General features: G+C 44.8%; 1 protein-coding gene across 1 annotated transcript; it reads left to right on the forward strand.

Annotated features, from left to right (window-relative positions):
- Positions 1-695: 695 nt before the first annotated feature.
- mknk2b (MAPK interacting serine/threonine kinase 2b) lies at positions 696-15,259 on the forward strand. The gene is made up of 14 exons (XM_083646958.1): positions 696-798; positions 1,305-1,514; positions 2,063-2,153; positions 2,478-2,579; positions 2,727-2,824; positions 6,353-6,432; positions 6,660-6,733; positions 7,250-7,354; positions 7,905-7,960; positions 8,625-8,720; positions 13,724-13,918; positions 14,186-14,350; positions 14,495-14,535; positions 14,683-15,259. The coding sequence occupies exons 2-14, from the start codon at positions 1,464-1,466 to the stop codon at positions 14,960-14,962; spliced, it is 1,434 nt and encodes a 477-aa protein (XP_083503084.1). The 5' UTR covers positions 696-798; positions 1,305-1,463; the 3' UTR covers positions 14,963-15,259.
- The last annotated feature ends 8,641 nt before the right edge of the window (positions 15,260-23,900 follow it).

Raw genomic sequence — 23,900 nt, forward strand, 5'->3', positions numbered from 1 at the left:
CAACACTGTAAGTGTAAGAATAATGTTTTATGCAGAATCAAGGACATCTCAAACAGGGCTTTTTCAATTTAGACACCACACACACACGCACGCACGCACGCACGAACACACACACACACACACACACACACACACACACACACACACACACACACACACACACACACACACACACACACACACACACACACAGTTCTACTACAGGCTCTTAAATATTGTGTCCTTGTGTCTTTGCAGTGCATTTGGCATTGATAGACCCAACAATAGATTTACCTCACCCACAGTGCAAACTGGTGAGTCTGGTCTGGCTGCATGTTGCACAGTCACATCTATCTCTCACCGCCTCCATCATCACCTCTTGTTCATCAAAACAGGTTCAATCACAAATTCACAATACTTTAGTTGGTGCCCAATGTGCACATAATCATTTCCTTCCTCCATACCTCCCATTGTGGGCCCTCAGATAAATCCCCGTCCCATTCGTCCCAAGAACACACGTCATCTGTCCCGTCTGTTGCTGTTGCCAGATCTCGCGAGAGGAACACGCCTTGTGCCCTGGTTGCTTGTTTCTCTCGCGAGATCTGGCAACTGGCTGTCGTTTAGGAGCAGTTTTAGGAGGAGGGAGGGGGCAGTAGGGGAGGAGACTGGAGGGAGATTATAAAGCACCGTCGCAGTCCATTCTCCACCACCTTCCACGCACTTACAATCTGGCATTACCCCCCCTCGACCATCTGCGGCTTTTCAAGCAGTGGGTCAAAACAGCGACGCTAACACTGGAGCTGTAAAATCAATAACGGGGTGAGTTCAAAGTCATTATCTATCGCAGCTGTCTTGTGTCTTATTGCGAATGTTGAATACAGCCAATTTTGTGAATATGTTGAAGTTAGCTGTCAATTAGCTATCCTAACGTTTAGCTTCACTGTGGCTGCTGTCGGAACTTGGTCTGTTTATATCTCAGAAATATAGAAACGATAACTCGCTTTCATCACATTATATCCTCTTCAGTTGGCGTACTATTTAACGTTACAATGCGGTAATGTTAATGAAATGACCTAAGCGACCGTGGCGTGCTGTCGCTATAGCCAACTGTGCTGTTGGTTGCTACATTGTATCGATAGATATGGATATAACTCATTGAGTATAAGTCGATGATATAACTCCGCAACTCTAATGTGTGTGTTTCAATGGGCTTTGCATCGCCGAAACATTGTTACAAGTGTATTTGTGACAGTGTAACGTTACGGGGACTTGCTATAGCTACATGCTGTGATAACGCTGCAGTGTTTTGTATCGTCTCTCCGCAGGGCTCCCGTTTAAAAGCTGACCAGCCGAGCGCAGTGTGATCGCTTAGCTTCACTCTCTGGAACATATTTCTGTTTTCGGGGAAGTGCAATTTGGAGATCATCCCAAAACCACTGCCGCTGCCGCAGAGATCCTCAAAATCACCCAAAATCGACGCAAAAATGGTGCAAAATAAAATAGCCGAAGTCACTGGATTCCATCGCTCTTTCAAGGTGAGTGTGTGGTGGTGGGGAAATGCCGTGCTGCCTGGCCTGCGTGCCTTTTGGCGTAGATCTATTCAGAGGGTATTTGTCAGAAGTAAGACCGACAGACAGACTGCATCTTGCTATATATAAATACATCTGTTGGTTGCTCACCGTCTCCCACACCTTTGCGGCTGTGAGAGCGCACTGACTCCCTAGCACATAGTCGTCAACAACACGTGTGACTGTAGCTAATGAATGTCTGGGCTGAGGAATGGGTCAGCTGAATCCATAACTGCATCACATCACATGAGGTTTGGAATGGGGACAGGGTCTGGTTTGCTGTAGAGGGTGATGTACAATTATTAACATTAATTATGCTAGGGGTGGATTATGTTTTGGTAGCTGCTGACATACTTTCCTGTGTTGTTGCCGTCTACCTTAACATGGTTTATGGTTGAAGGAAGGCAGATTAGAGAGGGTCTTATCAGTTATGACTAACACTGGATGCACTCAACAAAACAATAAATTGATAAAACTGCAAACTTTTAACCAAGTAATTTGTTGTGACCTTCCAGGGCCAAAATCCCTTTGAGTCAGACGACTTCACTAAAAATGGATCCCATCTTCTTGATTCGTCATTTAATTTTGATTCCTCCCCAAGACATGGTGAGTGTTTTTAGATATTTCAAAAATGGTACCTTTCTTAGGTGGGAGTTTCTTCAAGGCAAAAATGTAACACCTTGGTTGCACTAAACTTGACCTAGTTAATTCATTGAGACATGCTCTTTATTACCTTCTGCAAACAATTATGCAGTCATTTATGGGGCGGCTAATGTAGCAATTTGGGGTTGTATTGTATTCAAGACTAACATGACGACAAGGCGTTGACTGGATTGCTCCTTTAGCATTTTCCATAGTTCTATTTTGTGTTATGTTCTCTAGAAATGCTAATCTTACTCGTATTTTTTCTCCCTTCTCTGTGATTGGTAGACATGCCCTCCAGTCAGCCTATTGACATCCCTGACGCCAAGAAGAGAAACAAGAAGAAGAAGCGTTGCCGGGCAACGGACAGTTTCTCTGGACGGTTCGAGGGTAAGCGCAGTTTTCGTACAATTGTTTGTTTTGACAAGAAACTCTTTATAGAATCTGCCAGCAGCAACTATTAAGATTCTTCTCCTGAATCAAATGGAATGGTTTGCTCGATAAAACGTTCCTAAGTTGTTAAACCTTCTGCCACAGATGTCTACAGACTGCAGGAAGAGGTACTAGGAGAGGGTGCTTATGCCAAGGTGCAAACCTGCATCAACCTCATCACCAATAAAGAATATGCTGTCAAGGTGAGACAAGTCTCATGTTTAATCTTCTTCAATGGCTCTGCTAGTATTTGAAATAATTGCCATAATGCATTTTAAAAGCCCACTTCCTGTTGTCGTTTGAGAGACTTCTCGATGATTGCAAGTCACTGCTCCTCTGCCTGTTGGCTCTGTTAATCAATGTCATCGCATGACACTTGCCTGCTGCTTGTTTCGGGGACACTGGCTAGAGATCCATATGGAGATGTTACATTTCAAAGGACTATGCTTGGTGATTCCATCATTAACTCTGAGCTGTGACTTGCGTAAGGAAGGGCCTTTTGCACATGGAATGGAAAAAAGTCTGTTCTATTTCATGTTTTTTTTCTAGTTCAGCTCTCTAATCAGATGTCTGCTGGGTCCCTCCTGTGGTCTGCTGCTGTGTTCTAGTTTTTGAGTGTACTGTGCAGCAGCACTAGCTGTTGCTAGCGCAGGCACTTCCCCCTCATTGTTTTCTTGCTCAGTCAGCCTATCAAAGCGCTCGGAAGCCTCTATCCACCCCCTCTCTTTGCTCCTATTGGCTAGAGCGGACCCTAGTGGCGGGAACATTGTGTACTGGAAGCTGTGCCAAAACAAAACCCACATTGAGAGAAAGGAGGGGTGCAGGGCTAGGTTTGTGACCCAGGCTGTTTACACTCTGCTTTGTTCTCTAGCTCGCTCGGTACAGTCTTCCCTTTTCTTTTTTTCTTTTTCAAATGAGGCGTGTACTGTGTACTGGCAAATACATGTTGAGCTCAGAGGGGGACTTCCTTTTTGCTATATTTTTCTTTGTTAGTCTTGAGGAAATAAAGAGTTGTGAAATATTTTTCTTTCTTTTTTTTTTTTAAACATTTAATTGCTTTGCCAAAGCGTAGACAGAAGTGGAACTGCAATAGATTTGTCCTTGTTTTGATGGATTCTTGGCACTCGAGCCACTAGACTAGCCCTGTAGAGGCTTTGAAAACAAACTTTGAATTGTTTGTACTTTTTGGGGGGTTTATATTTTTTGCAGTTATATATTAAGTTTTCTTCATTATCGGGGCTGTACTGCCGTTCTGTTTCAAAGTTATTAAAAGGGGTGTTGTTGCCAATCAAATGGTTGTTGTTGTCGTCCCCTATAGGGCAAAAGGCCTATAATATGTCATCCATATTTAAATGGAATTGGAGCACACAGATTGTCTCAAGTGAGCATGCTACAGCAGTATTGTTTACCCAGGGCTGGTCTGTGCTGATCCCCCGGGGGCTGGGCAGTGTGGGGAGGGGGAGGGGGGGGGACGAGGGGAGGCAGTTTACTGGAGGTCAGTGAGATTGAGGAGGGGGCTCAGACTCCTGCCAGATGTCCGCCTCCTTCCTCCCCCCCTCATCCCCATCCCCCTCCTCCCAGACCCGGGCACGTACGAGGCGTCAGCTCCTTGCATTGCAGTTGCAACAAAAGCCATAGCGCAGCAGAGGGGAGCCAGCAGAGGGCTGTGTGCTTTATACACGCATGCATGCCTGTCTTTTTAGGCTTTATGCTTCTGTAGCAAATGCCCCTCCTTAAGGCCTTCTTTCACAAGCACGGATTGATTTATAAAGCCTGCAGGGTGACTCATTGAGGACCTCCTCCAAAGCCAGGCTGCTGTTGTGTGAATGTGATTGATCCTCCTCCTTGAGGTGCATCATGTGACTCAGACAACAGTAAAAAAAAGCCTCACTGTCCCACACCGCAGGGGCCAAACCACTCACATCTACCCTGTCTCAGATAACTGCCTGCCCCCAACGATCACTTTGATTTCATGTGTGACGTGATCGGAGTATGTTATCAGGGTGTTTGTTTTGATCGGAGTATAGAGAGCCAAAGTGGAACGTCACTTCCTGCTTCGGCACCAGAGATTTTCATCTGCCATTTTATTTTCCCATCGACATTTTGTAAAATGGTTATACAAAGAGTTTTACTGGTTCAAACCAAACTGTACAGATATATTTAGAAACAGGAGAGATCGCATAACATTTCACTCGGACCAAAACGTAAAAAAAAATGTGGGTTTGAAGAAAATATTTTTTCAATGTTTTTTTTTAAAGTTTTGGTCTGAGTGAAATGTTCTATGGTCTCTCCCGTTAGCTGAACGTTTGGTTTGAACCCAGTAACATTATTTTTATAAGCATTTTACGAAATGTCTATGGGAAAATAAATGGTGGATGAAAATCTCTGGTACAGTGCTGAAGCAGGAAGTAGGCGGTCACTTTGCCTCTATGTTATCAGGGTGTTTGATTTGATCTGAGTTATGTTATCAGGGTGTTTGTTTTGATCTGAGTTATATTATCAGGGTGTTTGTTTTGATCTGAGTTATATTATCAGGGTGTTTGATTTGATCTGAGTTATATTATCAGGGTGTTTGATTTGATCTGAGTTATATTATCAGGGTGTTTGATTTGATCTGAGTTATATTATCAGGGTGTTTGATTTGATCTGAGTTATATTATCAGGGTGTTTGCTTTGATCTGAGTTATATTATCAGGGTGTTTGATTTGATCTGAGTTATATTATCAGGGTGTTTGATTTGATCTGAGTTATATTATCAGGGTGTTTGCTTTGATCTGAGTTATATTATCAGGGTGTTTGTTTTGATCCGAGCATGTTATCAGGGTGTTTGTGTTGTGATCAGGAGAGAAAAAGTGGGTCTGATCGGGGGCCTGTTTGTGGTTCTGCTGCTGACTCAGATGCGAGCTTTGGGCTAACACACAGGCCTCTCTTGTCTGTGCGTTAAGCCTGGACACACAGTGCAACTCTGGCCCCACTGGCTTTGAATAGCAGCTGTAATCCAGCTAGCAGGAAGAGAAGCTTGCTCCCCCTCCCTCCCCCGCAGACAATGAGCAGAGCTGGAAAATTCAGGTCTTTTTTGCTTCGGTGTCAGCAGTCTGTCTCTGTGTGCCTCTTGGCACTGCAGCCTGCCTGCCTGCCGTGGCCTCAGTCGCCCCACACAACACTGCTTTAGCTCGGGGCAGCACCGGGCTATATTTAGGGAGCATTTGGTTGTTGTTAACTTGTTATCATAAACAGTTTTTTGCATCTGCTCTTGGGATGTTGCAAAGGAACACTTTGGCTCCTTAACAACACTTGAGATTGAAATATGGGTCACACATGATTGCTATATATATATAGAGGTGCTGCACGTTAACTCTGTTGTTGCGCTGTTCTGTTGCTGGTTTTAAAAGTAGGTTAAACCATCTCGGCAGCAACTGTGTCAAAGGTTGGGATGGTGAGTGGAAAAATGCAGATCTGGTCTGGAAGCAAACCAGTTGTTGGGTTATCATATATGGGTCATATAATATGCTCTATATACCCTTTGGCCTATAATAAACACCGCCATGGTTGAGACAGTCTGCTGCCAATATTGACTCTCCCTCTCAGTTTTCTTTCCCCAGCCATTGGGATACTTTCTCTATCCTCTCCCCCACCCTACTGCTGTGGTATACATGAAAATGGGATGTTTTTTAGTCTTTTTAGATCATTTTGTGGCTGAACCTGAACACCACTGGTTGTTCTGTTTTCAGATCATTGAGAAGAGACCAGGTCACAGCCGCAGTCGTGTCTTCCGTGAGGTTGAGATGCTCTACCAGTGCCAGGGCCACAGGTAACGTCACATGCTCCTGTCACCACCACCAACTAAACAACACACCACCTGATGACTGTAGAGTGTGACTTAATGAGTTGATTCTATGACACATTCATGTGACTCCAGGCGTGTGATGCCCCTTAGCCATTTTTACTCTATGATTCAATGAAGTTGAATTCAGCCAGTTGGGACCGGGTGCCACACAATGACTGTAGGCTGATGGCTGTTCTTTTCTTATTCTACAGGAACATCCTGGAGCTGGTGGAGTTCTTTGAAGAGGAGGACAAATTCTACCTGGTGTTTGAAAAGCTGAGAGGAGGTTAGTGTGAATAGAACTGCTGCATGGACGCCTATATCAGAGATGTTTTTGTGTTTTTAAAATGTTGCTGTATAATCTCTTATTTGCAAATTAATCTGTCGATTATTTTCTCGATTAGTTGTTTGGTCTATAAAATGGTAGCAAATGACGATCAGTGTTTCCCAAAGTCCAAGATGACGCCCTCAAATGTCTTGTTTTGTCCACAACTCAAAGATCATATCAGTTTGACTGTCATACAGGAGTAAAGAAACCAGAAAATATTTAAGACACATTTAAGAAGCTGGAATCAGAGAATTTAGACCTTTTTTCTCTTAAAGTTGTACTCAAAACGATTAATCGATTATCAAAATAGTTGACGATTAATTTTCTGTCGATCGACTAATCGATGAATCGCGGCAGCTCTATTTGCAAACCCAGTCTCCAGGACGGTCTACAGCTAAATGTGGGGGGAACCAGCCTTCTCTATCTTCTTGTGTGTGTGTGTGAATGGACTTTAATGTTCTTCCTTGTCTGTAGGCTCCGTCCTGGCTCACATTCACAAGAGACGGCACTTCAGTGAGCAGGAAGCCAGCGTGGTGGTGCAGGACATCGCCAGCGCTCTCGACTTCCTGCATAACAAAGGTGAGGCCACTTCTACAGGACGACTTGTTTTGTCCTCAAGGACGGCAAGAGACGCAAAAACAAAGCCAAGGCCGGGGGGCCCTCGCTACTGTTTTGCTAATTGCACCTGTGTTACTTCCTGCATTTTAGACACAAAATGGTTGAATTGGGGGTGGGAAGTGAAAAAGGCTAATGGCTCTTGTTTGGCCAAATGTTGACCATCTGATCCCTTCTGCAGTCCTTTGAAACTGCCCGCCATGGTGTTAAAGTGACCACACACACACACACACTTCAGATTCAGAAGAAGTCTTAAATGTCTTTAGCTATATTATCTCAACTCAAGGCCTTAAAAGATCCTAAATACCGACTGAGTCTGAAATTGACTTTTAGAATCTTATCGTTTCTTGGGGTTTCTTGGCATGCTTGTTTTCCAAAGATAAGAAGTCAGATCAGTCACACAGACCTTACTTTCACACTTGTTGCAATTGTAAATCTGGGTTTTATATTTAATTTAACTTTCTTCCAACGACAAAGTGGAATGACATGTTGATTTTTTTTTCTTTCCTTCCAGGAATGGCACATAGAGACCTGAAACCTGAAAACATTCTTTGTGAGAATGCAGATAAGGTGAGTTTTACTACAGGGATGCTTGAGACTGTTTGGTTCAAAGGGCAGTTCAGGTGGGGTGATACTGTGTGATAAGCTACAGGATGGCAAGATGAGGCTCACCAGTGATAAATCAAGGTGGAGACCTTTGGCCCCAAAACAAAACAATTCCATGCCAATGAACACATCAACAGTTTAAAGGGACAGCTCACCCTAAAATCCAAAATACATATTTTTCCTCTCACCTATAGTGCTATTTATCCGTTTAGATTGTGTTGTGTTAGTAGTCTGTATTTTGGAGATATCAGCCGTTGAGATGTCTGCCTTCTCTCCAATACAATGGAACTGGATGGCACTCAGCTTGTGATGCTCAAAGCGCCAAAAAATACAATTTGAAAAACTCAACAGCAGTGTCTCTTTCCAGAAATCATGACCCGGTTACTCTACAACTATCCCTATTGGGCAACTATCCCAAAACAATATAGATGGATAAATAGCACTACAGGTGAGAGGAAAAATATGCATTTCGGATTTTAGGGTGAGCTGTCCCTTTAACAATGCCTCCCCCCATACAGTGTGCCTTCCATTGTTTTTGAAGGAGCCGTGCAACGAGCCCTTCACAAGATGGAATCTGCCCCTGTCAATCTTTCATATGCATTCATAAATCATCACTTTCTTTTGGCAGATCTCCCCAGTCAAGATCTGTGACTTTGACCTGGGCAGTGGGATCAAGCTGAACAGTGACAGTTCACCCATCTCCACCCCGGAGCTCCTCACTCCCGTAAGTCTTAGCAGCCGGCTCAATCTGACCATTTCCTTCAGCGCATGTATAAATAGATGCTACAGTATGGAATTGAAATGCATGCTAGCACTAAGCGTGTATAAATAAATAACCCTGGGAGAGGTTCATCTCGGTCGTCCGTCATCTCGGGTCACATTGGTGACCAGGTGTTCTCCTCTCTCTCTCCTCATCAAACAATGTCTTTATTAAAGTCCAGCTTGACTGGTTGCCTATTGGGCAATTCTTAGCGGTGTTAGCCGCAGGAAAAGCCCCTCTGATTGGGTGAAAAAAAGCTACCCGAGGTGAAGGATTCCGAGTTCACGGGTTCGACAGTTTTGTTCTGAAGTGACGACGCTTGACGCTGAGCCAGCGTCATGTCACTGGCGCACTGCCCCCCTAGCTGGCAGCGCCTGCAGTCCCTTATCACGCCGATATCGCTCCGTCTAATGTCCGCATCCTGCTGCTTATCAGGTTAAACAGTGAGGAGGCCCGTGTGGATTGTTGAACTCGCTGCTGTCGTCATGAAGCACAAAGCAACAAAACATCGGCGCAGAGCCGAGGAAAGCAAGATGTGCGGCGACTTGAAAGTGGGACTGGTGGAAATGTGAAGTGGCACGCTTCCTACTGTGTGAGAGTCAACACATGTCTGTATTGGTGATCTGGGGGGGGTAGATGGACCAGAGCAGGTGACACACAGAAGATAGCTGTTCAGGCTGCAGGAATGTGGGGGGGGTGAGTGGGGACTTTCTACACTGGTAACCTGACCTTTCTTTCGCCGAGCTGATGGATGGACTGCCCATCCCTGGACTGCTCGGAGGAGGGGGGGGGATAGTTCTGGGGCCAGGGGGTCTCACGTGTTTAGTCTACACACTGACTTCGGGGGTTGGGGCTGGTTGATTCTTGAGTGGGGTCCGGTGTCCCCATTTGTCGGTCGTTTTTTTTTTTTTTTAATGGCTGCCTCATTCACTCACTTCTGTCTCAAGCCTTTTCGTTGTTTCCGAGTGGTGTCTAGGTGTTTTGTACGTGACACGCACGACTCGGATCTCAGCAAACAATTGCGGTGGAATCAGTGTTGTCGCTCGAGGGACAGGACGTGATGTGATATCCTTGAAATGCAATAAGGCTGCAGGGAACACATTGTGAAGCGAGAGGAGGCCACGTCCTGTGGTATGAGGAAGTGGAGGAGAAGAAGAAGAAGCAGCAAACCAAAACACACTCTCTCTCTCTCTCTCTATAAAGTGCCGTGAAACGCTCGAGCGAGGCAGAGAAGAGCAGCAGCCACCCTCTCTCTCGCTCTCTCTCTGCCTCTAGTTGGCTCCGCCCACTGGCCCTGACCACACTTATGCAGCTCTGCATTTTCTTTGTATTCTCTCTACAAAAGCCTGCGCATAAAGCTCGTTCTGAAAATCTTTCCCCCCCCCTGTGCCTAGCAACTGAGCTGTGATTGGCTGGAGCAGCGGGAGGGGGAGAAGGGGGAGGGGCCCGTCGTGCCCACAGTCTGCTCATGCGCTCATGGCTTGTTTTCTTTGCCTTGATCACAGGAACAATCTTATCTGATTTTCATCTTCCCCTCCCCCCTCCTCCTCCCCCTTCTTTACCCACATTCCTACAGTTGCCGTTGCTCAATCGAGTGTTATTGCCCATGTTGGTGCAATGTTTTGCACTCGTGTTCCCGGTCCAAAAACGCATTTTATTTCATGCTATTTGTCCCGGGGCTGTTTCACACACAGGTCTCGTACCAGTTGTGCTCTCTAGCGTAAAAAAAAAAGAAGCTAGGAAGGGCGTGGAGGAGTGTAGGAGGGGAGGGGGAGACCTTTCTAGGAAAATGATGCTGCCAGTCTGCTCTGAGAAAGAAGAGAATGTGTTCTGTGCATGTGCCTTGCTTGCTTGCTCAGCAGGAAGTGGATCTGGTGGTGATCCAGTGTTATGGGCTCATGTGCGGCAATAGGAGACGTACGTACACACAGACAGGCTATGACCGTAAAGCTGCCAAGAGATAAATTCAAAGGAACTGCGACTTGTCGTCTTATTTTGGCACAGACTCCGGTGCAGCTGCATGCCTGACGACAAGAGCAGCACCTCCTCCTCCTCCTCCTCCTCCTCTATAAGCCTCTTCAAATATAGCACCATCATTTAGTTCACCAGCAGCAGAGGTGTGTGCGTGTGTCATCAGGGGCGTCACCTGACTGTATGGTGTGACGAGTCACATGGTTTCAGGAAAGTCCCCAGGTTTGCGATATCAACAAATCCTTCCGGTAACATCAGCTGATTAGCCGCTATCTGCGGCGCACAGAAGCGTTCTGAGACTGATGCAAGCTCACAGAGGAGTTGCAATGGCAGCACCAGAGAGAGTCTTATGCGAATATGGGTGTAGATTTCAGACTGGATGGCGTCTAAAGTTGTCTTCCTTTCACTGCACCCCTTCAGCTCTTATCAGTGGTCCATGGCAGGCAATCATAGCCTGGCTATCTCTCTAACCTAACTGGTCTCCGATTGGCTATCTCTCTAACCTAGCATGTCTTTGTTTGGCTATCTCTCTAACCTAGCGTGTCTTTGATTGGCACTGTTTTTCGGGTGGCCTTGAAACGAGAGCAGGCCAAGATAGCTGTTCTCTTGATAGCACAATGGCTATCGCGTTGCCTTTCAGCTCCAGGGAACCTTGGTAGTCAAAAAGAAAATCCCCACTGTGCCTGTGGTGTTGGTGGCAGTAGTTTAGTGTTGTTTTTCTGTGGAAGCTGAATTTGACCTGGATCCTGGAGGGGGGAGGGTGGTGGGAGGTTTGTCTGCGGAGGCAGTCATCCCCGGTCGTGATGGTGTTGGTGGTGGAGAGACGTGGGGGTTGGGGGTTCTCACTCTCCCAGACAGAAGAGGCTTTGTCTGAGCCGAGATTCCTGCACTGCAAAATTGCGTTACATAAGGGTGCAGCGGGGTGGAGGAGGAGGAGGAGGAGGAGGAGGGAGACAGCTGGGACATGGTACTGGGGCACAATGGCTGCTCAATGTAAACACACTCAGCCACAGAAGGAAGGAAGGAGATCTATAGAGGCCCTACGACAGTGGGCCCTACTTTCTGCCTTTTAACCCATTGATACCTGATGCAGCATTTGTGTGTATCCCTTTAAGACCGCGAACCACGTTAACGCGGTCTTAAAGGGATACGCACACAAATGAGGGATATACACGCAAATGCAAATGCATCGGGTATCAATGGGTTAAATGAGTAGGCCCCAATACAGGAAGAATGCAGTGGAAATGTAGGGGGGGCGTTCAACTTTGACCAGAGACCTTGGAACATAAAAACAGATCCAGTAAGCAGGGATTAACAACAAGGGCATTCTCAGGAACCTGGATGACCTTGTGGTCATTTAGAGTGAAAATAGACAGATTTGTGAACATTTCAAAGGATCAAAGGATTTGCTTCTAAAGCATGATGGATGTTGGGTTTTCAAGCACCGAAAATGGAATCCTCTTGTCTTCAGACTTCCATCTGGGAATACAGCACGCCAAGTTTCTTGTTAAACCTCGTAAGGTTCATTTTAAAAGCAGGGCAAAAAGGAAGTAGCAGTGGACTTGTCTTTGTCCACACGTCCTGCTGCACTAGCGACCCCGGCTCCACCCGTCTTTGTTCCTCGCGTATTAAAATGGCCGTTTGGCGTTTTAGTCGGTGGTTTGCAGGTTATGTAAGATGCGGGGGCTCAGCCCAGTCTCTGGCAGTGCAGTACAGTCAATCTTGTTTTTTTTTTTCCCCTCCTGCTCAGTGTTTGGCCTAGTTTCTGACTCCGCTACATAACACGGTAGCGTCGTCGTAGCTGAGCCTGCCCACTCTGCCTGGCTTGTACGGCTGTACACAACAAATGGTCAAGGCAGTGACTCACCACCACCGCTGCTGCCTACGTGCACTAACCTGCCTATAGCCTAGCCTAGCCTCCCCTCCCCTGGCCTGGGTGGGCAACACCACACCATGTTCCTACTTACATCCTCCTCACATTTTCCACTGTGGGAAAATGTACGGCAAGCGGCATGGCCATTTTTCTTTAAATAAATGGCTCCATCACTGTGGATAATCCATCCCTCACTGCAGCTCCCTGTCCTGGCCTCTGCATTGAGCTGATTGACCTGCTGACACTAGTTGTGTACCATGTGACCATCACACAGTCATGTGACCACCCCCCCTCAGTACAGCCCCCCCCCCCCCCCCCCCCCCCTTCAGTACAGGCCCCAGGCTGTGTTTCTGTACAGGAGCACGAGGCATCAGCTGAACTGAGGAATGCAGGCAGCAGCCGGGAGGAGAATAAAAACTGCTGCTTAGGGACATAAAGCTGACAGTGTCAGCTTGTGTTCACTTTCCCCTCATTCCTTCTCTGTTGTTCTCCTATAGTAACTCCACAACAATGTTCTCCTATAGTAACTCCACAACAATGTTCTCCTATAGTAACTCCACAACAATGTTCTCCTATAGTAACTCCACAACAATGTTCTCCTATAGTAACTCCACAACAATGTTCTCCTATAGTAACTCCACAACAATGTTCTTCTAATAGTAACTCCACAACAATGTTCTCCTACAGTAACTCCACAACAATGTTCTCCTATAGTAACTCCACAACAATGTTCTCCTATAGTAACTCCACAACAATGTTCTTCTAATAGTAACTCCACAACAATGTTCTCCTACAGTAACTCCACAACAATGTTCTCCTACAGTAACTCCACAACAATGTTCTCCTATAGTAACTCCACAACAATGTTCTTCTAATAGTAACTCCACAACAATGTTCTCCTATAGTAACTCCACAACCATGTTCTCCTATAGTAACTCCACAACAATGTTCTCCTATAGTAACTCCACAACAATGTTCTCCTATAGTAACTCCACAACAATGTTCTCCTATAGTAACTCCACAACAGAACACCAGCCGGGGCCAGGGTTCAGCTGTAGATGAGCGGTTTGTGTTGTCCCTGAGGCTAACAAACGTGTCTCCTTCCTCCACCTCTCTCTCACAGTGTGGCTCTGCAGAATACATGGCGCCAGAGGTGGTTGAGGCCTTTAGTGAGGAGGCCACAATTTATGACAAGCGCTGTGACCTGTGGAGCCTGGGGGTCATCCTCTACATCATGCTGAGCGGCTACCCGCCCTTCGTGGGCCGCTGCGGAGGCGGCTGTGGCTGGGAACTGGGAGAGCCCTGCCACACATGCCAGGTAAGAGTGTGGCACGCTAGCGTTCAGACCTTCTCCCCACCTTTCCTCCCTTCCTTCTCGGTTTCCTCTTCCTCCTCATGTTGTCGTTTTGAGTGCACCTGAGACCGCATCCTGCCCTTTTAAGATCTAGTGTTGCCTTCTCTGCTTGCTTGCTTGCACGTTTTTATGTAGGACAGCCATGACTTGCATAGGACAATGGTGAAACTCAAACCCCCGTGTGTCTTCCCAGGTCAGTGTTCATAAACATGCTGTTTTCTGTTTTCACAGAACACTTTGTTTGAGAGCATCCAGGAAGGAAAATATGAGTTCCCTGAGAAAGACTGGGCTCCCATCTCCTCAAGTGCCAAAGACCTCATATCCAAACTTCTGGTTCGGGACGCCAAAAACCGCCTGAGTGCCAGCCAGGTGCTGCGGCACCCCTGGGTGCAGGGGGTAAGTCTACACCCAACAACCCCCTTTGGCATATCTTGCCATAATAATAATAATTATGGCATAATAATAATATCACATTTGGTTGGAAGGGGTAGCTTTTCCGGCAAGGCATCGGTCTAAACGTGTCTCTTTCTGTTTGTTCAGGGTGCCTATGACTTGTGGCCAACATCCATCTTGCATCAAAGGTGAGTCTGTTCTGTGCTGATGTAGCTAAAGAAGCCGCACATCCTTTTGACACGTTGTTCTTAAATGTATTTGTTCTTAAATGTCTGCATTTTAGCAGGTCTGTGCAAATAGTTGACCGCTTGTGTCTTTTGTGTCGTCCCCGTCAGGACCGGCAGTGCCAGGGACCTGAATTTCTTCGCTGGCAAGGCCATGGCCGTGGTGAACCGGCAGCTGGCCGAGCAGGACGGGATGGAAGAGCAGCAGCACCAGGGGGCGCCGCTGCTGGTCATCACTGCCAGCGGCTCTTCTGTGCACCTCTCCCCTCCTTCCAACTCCAAGCTGGCCAGGCGCAGACAGCGAGGCAGCCAGCCGCAGGGAGGGCCCGTCTCCGCCGCGGAGCTCTGCCAGCTCCTCGCCCCCCTCGTCATTGTGGGAGACTGTGCCTGAACTAACCGAACCCCCTTGACCTCTGACCCGATTTGGATCTTGATCTAAAAAGACGACGGCCCCTCATACCCCCTCGCTCCCCCGGCTCTGGCCTCCCCCCCTCTCTCTCTCTCTCTCTCCGACTCCAGCCGGCCTTGGTTCCTCAGCCATTCAGCCTTTTTTTGGGGCCTGGCTGTAAAAGGGAGTCTGCTGCTTGCAGCACTCTTCCTCGAAATGCCTTCTGCAGCACTTGTAAAGCACATCAGGGCCTGCATATAGCAACACATGCATATATGCACGTCCAGGTTGGTTGGGGGCGGGGGGCAGTTAATGATCTGGGGTTAACGGGGGGGGGGGGGGGGTTTTCTTTGAGTTACGTTCAATTTTCATGCAACTTAATTCAGAAGAAATCCGAACGCTCGTCTTGGAAAACCCAAGCTCAGACACCAAAGGACAACCTGTTGTGCTGCTTCCACATGTTACAACTGGATCCACTGTGAATTAAGTTCTCTTTGCCTGTATGTATGTATGTATGCACGCACAGGAAGGGCCCATCTGCAGACACATACAAGCTTAATATGCAATATGCCAAGATGAAGGCTGTTCTGTCTAGAGGGGATTCAGTTTGTGGGGTTGGAAGGGCTGTTTAAGCCAATGCTGTCTGTGCCTGGAGCAGTCCATTGTGTGGCTGGAGAGTCTCAAAGCATTCTTTCTTTTTTTATGATCTCAATTTAAGATCAATGACAAACAACTGAGCCTCTTCTGTAAATGGTCTTGAGATAATACCCACATTCAATGCTTCTAGAGACAGAATGTCTGTAAGCAGGCAGCCCCCCCCCCCGACCTACTGCTGCACCAACTAGTGTAGCTTCTTTAGAATATGAATCTATGCCAAATTACCAGTGGCCACACTGTTGAATGTTCATATATGCATATTAGCCCAACACCCTTTTTGTAATTTCTTCAATTCAGTCTAGAAGACCGTTTCCACTTGACAAACATTCGAGATGGCCCTAGCATAACTTCCTGTTGTCGTTGTCGTGTTTGCTAATGCCACAGCTGACGGAATAAACTTGAGTCCAAACTGTTCTCTAGCAACAGAATTGTGGTGAAACGGTCTATTATAGTTGAAACTATTTTCCCTGGATTTTTTTCTATTTTATGGATGGCCGTAACAAAAAATGCGAGCCCTGAAGTACGACGTGACGACACATGGTATCTTGGCACAGGCAAATGATATGATATAAGTGGTTGGGTAAGTGAAATTGGGATGGTGTTACAGTCTTTGTGATGAGAATTTGTGACAGGTTTGTTTGTTTGCAATAACTTTTTATTTCTTTTTCCTCCCCCATCAACAGACCAGTGTATGCATTAAGATATAAGCTTCAATGTTTTGGTGGTAAAGGTTAGAGTTGGAAAAGCCCGTTTTGGGCCAATGTGACCTTTAGTGTCATTATGTTCATAGAGTAGGATTAATCAAACTATCACCTATACTGCAAGGGTTCACTATTGTCCTTTTTGACGCACACCACGCAGAATACTGTTTTAATGATATTCTGTGTCATGGACAGATGATTCCTGTGCAAGTTATCATTAAAACATAATAGGCAGACAAGCTTCTGGAAAAGAAAAAAAACCTAAAAAAAGGAGAAACATTCCAGGAAAATCAAAAAACGACAAAAAAAAACTCTTCCAAGGACGTGTAGCTGTATTAAGTTTACTTTTATTTCATGTTTGTTGATTTGTTAAACTCCGTGTCAATGTGCCACACTGATCTTTTTTTTTTTTTTTTTTTTGGTATGGCTGTTAATAAGCTTTTGTTTTCTATGGTGATTCTCATGCAGGTGCTGTTCAGTTCAGGTGGAACACCAAGATGTTTTCCTCTTTAAGATTCATTCATTTTCTTTTTATACGTTTTTGTGTTTTTGAAAGTTTCGAGTATGTTGTTGTATGAGGTGAGATGGAAAGAGTTTTTCTTTAGTTTGTCTGGAGCGTTCATGCCCAGGGGAAGGCTTTTGTTTTTATTTTGAGTTTTTCTTTTTTTTTTCTTTTTTGTAAGAGTTGGCAATAATCATTTTGTTCAGAATAAGTTGGAGCTAATTCTGAAAGTTGGACTGGTAACAGAAGGGTGATTAGGGTCTCACAACACTGTAGCCATTCACCAAAGAGGGTATATACGTCATGACATTGGGGCGAGTAAATAAGCGCGAGGCGTCCTCCATCGCCGAGCGGTAAAGAAGCGGGGGAAACTTGCTCGTTGCCCCGTGTCCTGTTGCCGGCACTGCAGCGACGGTACTCTGGAAAATGGCTCCCTTGGTGTCAAAGGGCCCGTTAATTGCTGATAAGACAGTAGGACACTGATTGTAATAGACCTTCCTACAGATGCATCGTTATGGGGTTTTATGTCTTATAATAAGACTTACTTGAATTTGTGTATGCAGCTGTTTCTTCTCCATTTTGGGAAACGACTTTGCTATCGGTAATCTAAACAAGGCGTTCAGATGATGATTAAGGCAATCTTTGGGGTTTTTGAAAACACCTAAACTCAATTCAGTATTTCTGCCTTTTTCTCTCTCTCGAGCATCGGATAAAGTTTTGTCCCTACATTTTGTTAGGGTTGCTATTCTCGGAAAAATGCACAGAATTCGGCCGTACTCTATTACGATATCCTTCAAGGTATAGGAGTTTCCTGGTCATGACCATTTCTACTTTTTGTCAAATGCAGTAATTTTGGACTGCCTTTTATCGGGAAAAGGGCCTCTCAATTTTTTATATTCTAAGTCATTTTGAAGTAAAGAAGTGTTAAAATCGTTCAAATGGACAGTCCAGCAACCGCCCCCACAATTTGAATGTAGCCCACAGGAAAAAAAGCATTTATGATCCAGCACCATCGATCAAATGTTTTCTAAATGGTTTCCGCTCATGAACATGGTGTGGCGTTCTGTCGATTCTTGGCGTCTACGTCGATACGATCCTCAAACCATGAGGCCTTTTTCGTCGGGAGAGTTGACACATGATTTTTGAACACTGTCTGAATCCACCCAGGGCCCCATTCTGTTCATGGGAAGACACGTTGAAATAAATGCATCCTGAAACAAAACCATTTTGATTTAAAATAAGCACTTTACTGTACCATGTGAATGATTGCAGTTCACTCGAGGCAACATTTATGACAAGTTGCGACAGAATTTTGTATTGTTTTTCTAAAAAAAATAATGCAATAAAAATGCTTTAAACCATACATTCCTCTGTTTGATCTGTGTTTTATGAGTTTTGCTTCTCCTCCCGAGTTCTTTAGAGCCAGAGGGAATGAGTGCATGATACTGCTGCTAACACTTTATAATAGCGTTCAGTAGTAAGTCATTTACAAGCCATTAGTTAATGATTTTTTCCATTTACTAATGATTTGCTCATCATTTGTTCATGATTAACAAATGTGTATAGGACAAATCAGCGTGACATCACTTGCCACCCAGAAATGTGGAACCCAGCGGCAGTTAATAGCATGAGTTGTGCCAAACAAACGTTAATATCTCAAAAGGTATACCTGACATCGCTTATATTTTGACATTCTGAGTGAGAGCAGAAGTAGCTCAAGAGTTTGATGTATAATATATACATGTCGTGTTAAAGTTGTGTGAACTGTTGCAGTTTTTAAAATGTAAACAGAGATAGCCGGCTAGAGTGAGACACACAAGCCTCGCGCCACTTGGGCTCCATAGGGTTCCATTGCCGTTGCCACCCAGTGACGCGGTTTGTTTACAAAAATGCTGCTCGGCTGATCCCTCGTATAGAGACACTTGTTTGAATGACTTACAACTGAATCATCTACAAATGTATATTAATGATTAGTCCATCATTAACTAATAGCTTATAAATGACTTACTACTGGACCGTTATTATAAAGTGTTGCCCATGTGCTCACTCCTGTATCACGGGTTTATTAGCTGACTTGTCTTATCTTTTGGCCAAGGCTGAGGCCATTGGATGACTTCTTGTTAATCCCTTTCTTTCTGTTTTTATCAGTAACAGTCTGATACCTGAGCTGGCACATGTGTCCTTGGCTGTTGGTAAACATGCGCACTGAGGCGCCTTGCCACTCCTGGTGACATGTGAGCGTTGACTCACCTTGAGTCAGCCTGAGAGAGAGGCCCTCTGTGGAGCCTGAGAGAGAGAGAGAGAGAGAGAGGCCTGTTCTCACAAGCCTGATGCAACATGCAGTAACCACCCACACAGATACTGCTCACACCACTCACTGCTCCCACTGATGTCATTTCACTGCTATTCCTACAGTAGGTCACTCAGGATTTACCATTATTGCACCGCGTTGCATCTTAGAGGTGGCCACATGCTGTAATTAATATCAACTGGGTGGGGACAGAAATACGGGTGCTCTTAAGTCCATAAGTGGCAACTGGACATGGGCAAGGTGTGGTGGTGGTACTTGTTTGATAGTCTATATAATAGTTTTTATCTTTATAATGCAGAGCAAAGATTAAGCAAATATATATATATATATATATACAAAAATACTTAGAGGCTACATTGTGTGTGTGTGTGTGTGTGTGTGTGTGTGTGTGTGTGTGTGTGTGTGTGTGTGTGTGTAGGCTATGAACAATTACTGTACATCGGAGAGGCAAATAGTCCGACTAATTTACCGCATTGATCAAAAATGACAATATCTTGTCAGTCGTGAGTCATCCACCTTGTACCGGGAGGTTTAATTGATAAAAGTGTGTCTGGAAGCTGCCAAATGATGTTAGACGCCACACTGTAGTGAATGGACGACCCTGCTTTAGTTGGCTGTTACTGCACTGAACATAGAAAAATAAAGTAGGCTACAAGAAAAACCCTGTATATTGCATAACGCTCCTATTTGAGTATTACACAAACGTCATAAGGCAGGAAATTAGATGATGCAACAGCGGGCCCTCTGGGTACATGTGTGAGCAACAGCACTGCTGTACTACATGAGGGTTTGTCTCCCCCTGCTGGATGGGTCGCCCCACCTCTGGGAACTGTCCGAGGGATCAGCCGAGCAGCATTTTGGTAAACAAACCAATCCACTGGGTGGAAACGGCAATGGGACCCTATGGAGCCTGAGCTTGAGTGTCTGACTCTGGCCGGCTGACCCTGTTTACATTTTAAAAACTGGGACAGTTCAAACAACTTTAACACGACAAAACACTTAGCTAATTCTGCTCTCACTCAGAATGTCAAAATATAAGCGATGTGAATGTGATGTATAGTTTTTGAGATATTAACGTTTGTTTGGCACAACTCATACTAGTTAACTGCCGCGGGGTGCCGCATTTCTGGGTGGTTCGTCCTATTCACCTTATGTTCCAACACGGGGGTCAGCCAGTTACTTCCTGTGACATCGTACAGTACCAGTGAGCAGGTGAAACAGATGGTGTTTTCAACAAATGATTTCAAATGAGTGAGTAACACAACTGGGTCAAGTGGGTGGGCCTACATAAGGTGAATAGAGTCACACTGAAAGGATTTGAATGCAGTTTCCTATTTGTGTCTAGTTGTAATAAACGTTATCATAGAGGCAGATGGTATATCCTTAGTCAAACAGTTGACTCAGAGAAAGAGTTGTTTTTGTTTGATTAGATTATGTTAGCAGAGAGGGAGGAATAAATCAGCCATGCTTGAGCATTAAGTCATGGGATGTCATGAGGTTTCTAAGTCATACGGTTCAAGTCTCAGAACTGGGTCAAGCTAATCCTGCTGCACTGTTTGCACGGAGACCGTTTTTTTCTGATCAAGTGTCTAAGACACATTACATTCAGAATGAAATTGCACTTTGCTAACCTGGATAGTGAGAAATTCACACTTTTCTCATGTCTGATAGCTACATTTCCTGTGGAGCTGTGCAGCGCTGTGACAAATTCAGAGCCGGCAGAAACTTCACTCTGTTGCTTCTGCTATGGGAGACGGTCGTGAACGTGAACGTGCACCAACACCACCAAACCAAACTGTACGTGTAGAAATGACATTTAACCCTATTCTCATGTATTTTTTGCAAATATTCTAGAAAAACAGAGATGGCGGCGCATGGTGGCTCAGTTGTTAGCACTGTCGCCTCACAGCAAGAAGGTTGTGGGTTTGATTCTCCACCCCGGTCCTTTCTGTGTGGAGTTTGCATGTTCTCCCCGTGTTTGCATTGCTTTCCTCCGGGTGCTACGGTCTCCTCCCACGGTCCAAAAATAGGCTGAGTTTATGTAGTATCATAATGTAATTTAGTAAAAATGTGTACCACGTATATGATGTACCTCCTAGGCTATGTTGTGTGTAGATATAACCGTGATGATGCTATGTAAAGCCCTTTGATACATGCTTGTGATGGCTATAAACATAACTGAACTGAATTGAACAGATGCTGATATTGTTTGAATAGCAAGAAACACTGAAATAATTAGTAGATAAGAACAAAGTGAACACATTTTTGGGGGACAATGGACATTTCTTTAAGGTCAGTAGATTCCTGATCTATCGACTCAAGCAGGCCAGTGAGGAAGAGGTTCATGCTGGACCCTGATGTGAGTTTATACAATCCAAATACATCCAGGTTCAGTCTGACCGCTGTTCTACCAGCAGGTGTTATTGAGTGTGAGGTTGAGACGGTCATACCTCTAAGCAGCTGCTCCTTCATCAGCTCACAGCAGGTGGTTTGCCTCCTCTTCATTCTGACAACGGAAAACTTGATTCAACTTGGGTAGAGCCGTGAGAAACGGGCTGGAGGGCTGGGAACAGGAGGAGAAGAGGGTTTAGTGCCACCAGTGTCTGATTCTACACTTACAATATTACCTTTTGGTCTTCAGTTTCATTTGTGGGCTCAGGAAGAAAAACAAGAACTAGAACAACCGCACCACGGATATTATGCCCTCCGCCAACAAGTGAGCAGTCGACATCCATGTCTGTCCAGACTCTTACACCCTTTCCCTCGCCCCTTACCACCACCCGCACCCCTTACCACACCCCTGGAATCCCAACTCTCTACGACCTTCCTATCCCTGGTTACGGCCCATTGGGGTCACGCTCCTGTATGTACAAGCTGACTGAAGCTCACTGAAATGTACTTTGTGTGTGTGTGTGTGTGTGTGTGTGTTGTGTGTGTGTGTGTGTTCTGTGTGTGTGTGTGTGTTCTGTGTGTGTGCGCACTGTGGATTACATTTTAGTGAGCATCAGTCAGCTTGACTATGAAAAACAGGATGGATTGTGCTGAGAAAGAACTCTACCAATCAACATAATCAAAATGTAATAAGTTCATCCCTGAGTCCATGTGAATGTTTGAGCCAAATTTGAAGAAATTCCCTCAAGGCGTTCATGAGATACCAATGAGCCTGAAATGGGTGGTCATGAGGTTACAGCGACCTTGAACTTTCACCACCAAAATCTAATCAGTTCATCCTTGAGTCCAACTGGACGTTTGAGGCAAATTTGAAGAAATCCCGTCAAGGCGTTCCTCAGACATCGCATTAACGAACATGGGACAGATGTACGGAGGGACGTGCGGATGGACAACCATGCCTCCAGCCCAGTTATCGCCGGTGGCAGGGCCGCTGGAAGTCATTTTAAGCAGGGGGTGCTGGGAGGAAGGGACTCTCGGTGGGGCCCGCAAGGGCCCCGCCGAAAAAAATATGGACGTTTTTTTTTAAACATTTTTTTGCCATATTTAGAGGAATATCTCATTTTAAATTAACATTATGTATTGTGATGTAATTATTCAGTATTTTCTCCTTTTCTCACTCATTCAGAGCAAAGAGGGAGATATATAGCATGATGATAATGCTCTATATCTCCCTATTTGCTCTGAATACACCAGTTAACATGACACAGACTTAACATGATAGAAATATTATCAGCAAACTTAATGACTAGACTAATTATTCTGATCTGAATGGCATATATCAAGAAACATTGACTCCTCTCTTTGCTGTATAGTGGGAGGTGCATTTTCGAGTAGGCTATTAAAATAGCATGTCAAGTTTACATTTCTTTATTGCCAGATTAAACAATTCGTATTGGTTGTTGGTTGGTTCAACACAACATGTGCGTGCATGCGCGCTTCTTCTTCTCTATAGCCTACAAGCATGTAACTTCCTTGATTGTTATTGTTGATAATTCTATTTAAATAGGCTACATTTTCATTTCCCGAAACATTCATAAACAAGAAAGGAACATAGTGCACTGCAAAATATTTTTAATTACATTTGTAAAAAAAAAAAAAAAAAGTTTTTTTTTTTTTTTGGGAAAAAATCTAGGGGGTGCTGCAGCACCTGCAGCACCCCTACTTCCCGCGGGCCTGGCCGGTGGTGGCATAAAAACAAGGTAATTGAAGTACTGAAGCAATAAAAACACTAACAGCATGAACATACCAGAGCAGTCGTTAAAAAAGGTTGTAAATGATAACCTACTGTGAATTTTATTACAATATACACTATAAAAACTCAACTTCACCTTTATTAACAGCCCACATGTTCTCACATTCATTGAAAGATGTTTAATTCAATGGAGTCAGTAGGCCTAAATTAATTTGGGCTTCTCTGTTTTCTTATTATTCTCTCCAACTCTGGACTCTTTCTTTTTAGGTCAAATGTTCAATTAAAATGTTCGGGTGTAGCCTATTCAACTTTCACATTATAGATGGTATTCATTCAAATTATCTACATTTCCTTCCTCTAAGAAATGTTTCGTTGAATTTAATTTAGAAAAAGGACAGTGTGCACATTATTTTGAAAATAAAAAGATTGGTGCACCAGAGTTAGCAGTAAGCAAATTAACATCAAGACAACAAGAACAAGATTCACAATATCACGACCTACTATATTTGTCACTGAGGTTGTGACAAATACAGTACAGAATAAAATAAAATATTTTGCATTTATGATAGATAGTACCTACTCTGAAGTAAAACTGTCGGTCACGTTACTTCCAGTAACGTGAGAGT

This window comes from Poromitra crassiceps (genome assembly GCF_964638095.1).
Source record: "Poromitra crassiceps genome assembly, chromosome: 12".
NCBI lineage: Eukaryota > Metazoa > Chordata > Actinopteri > Beryciformes > Melamphaidae > Poromitra > Poromitra crassiceps.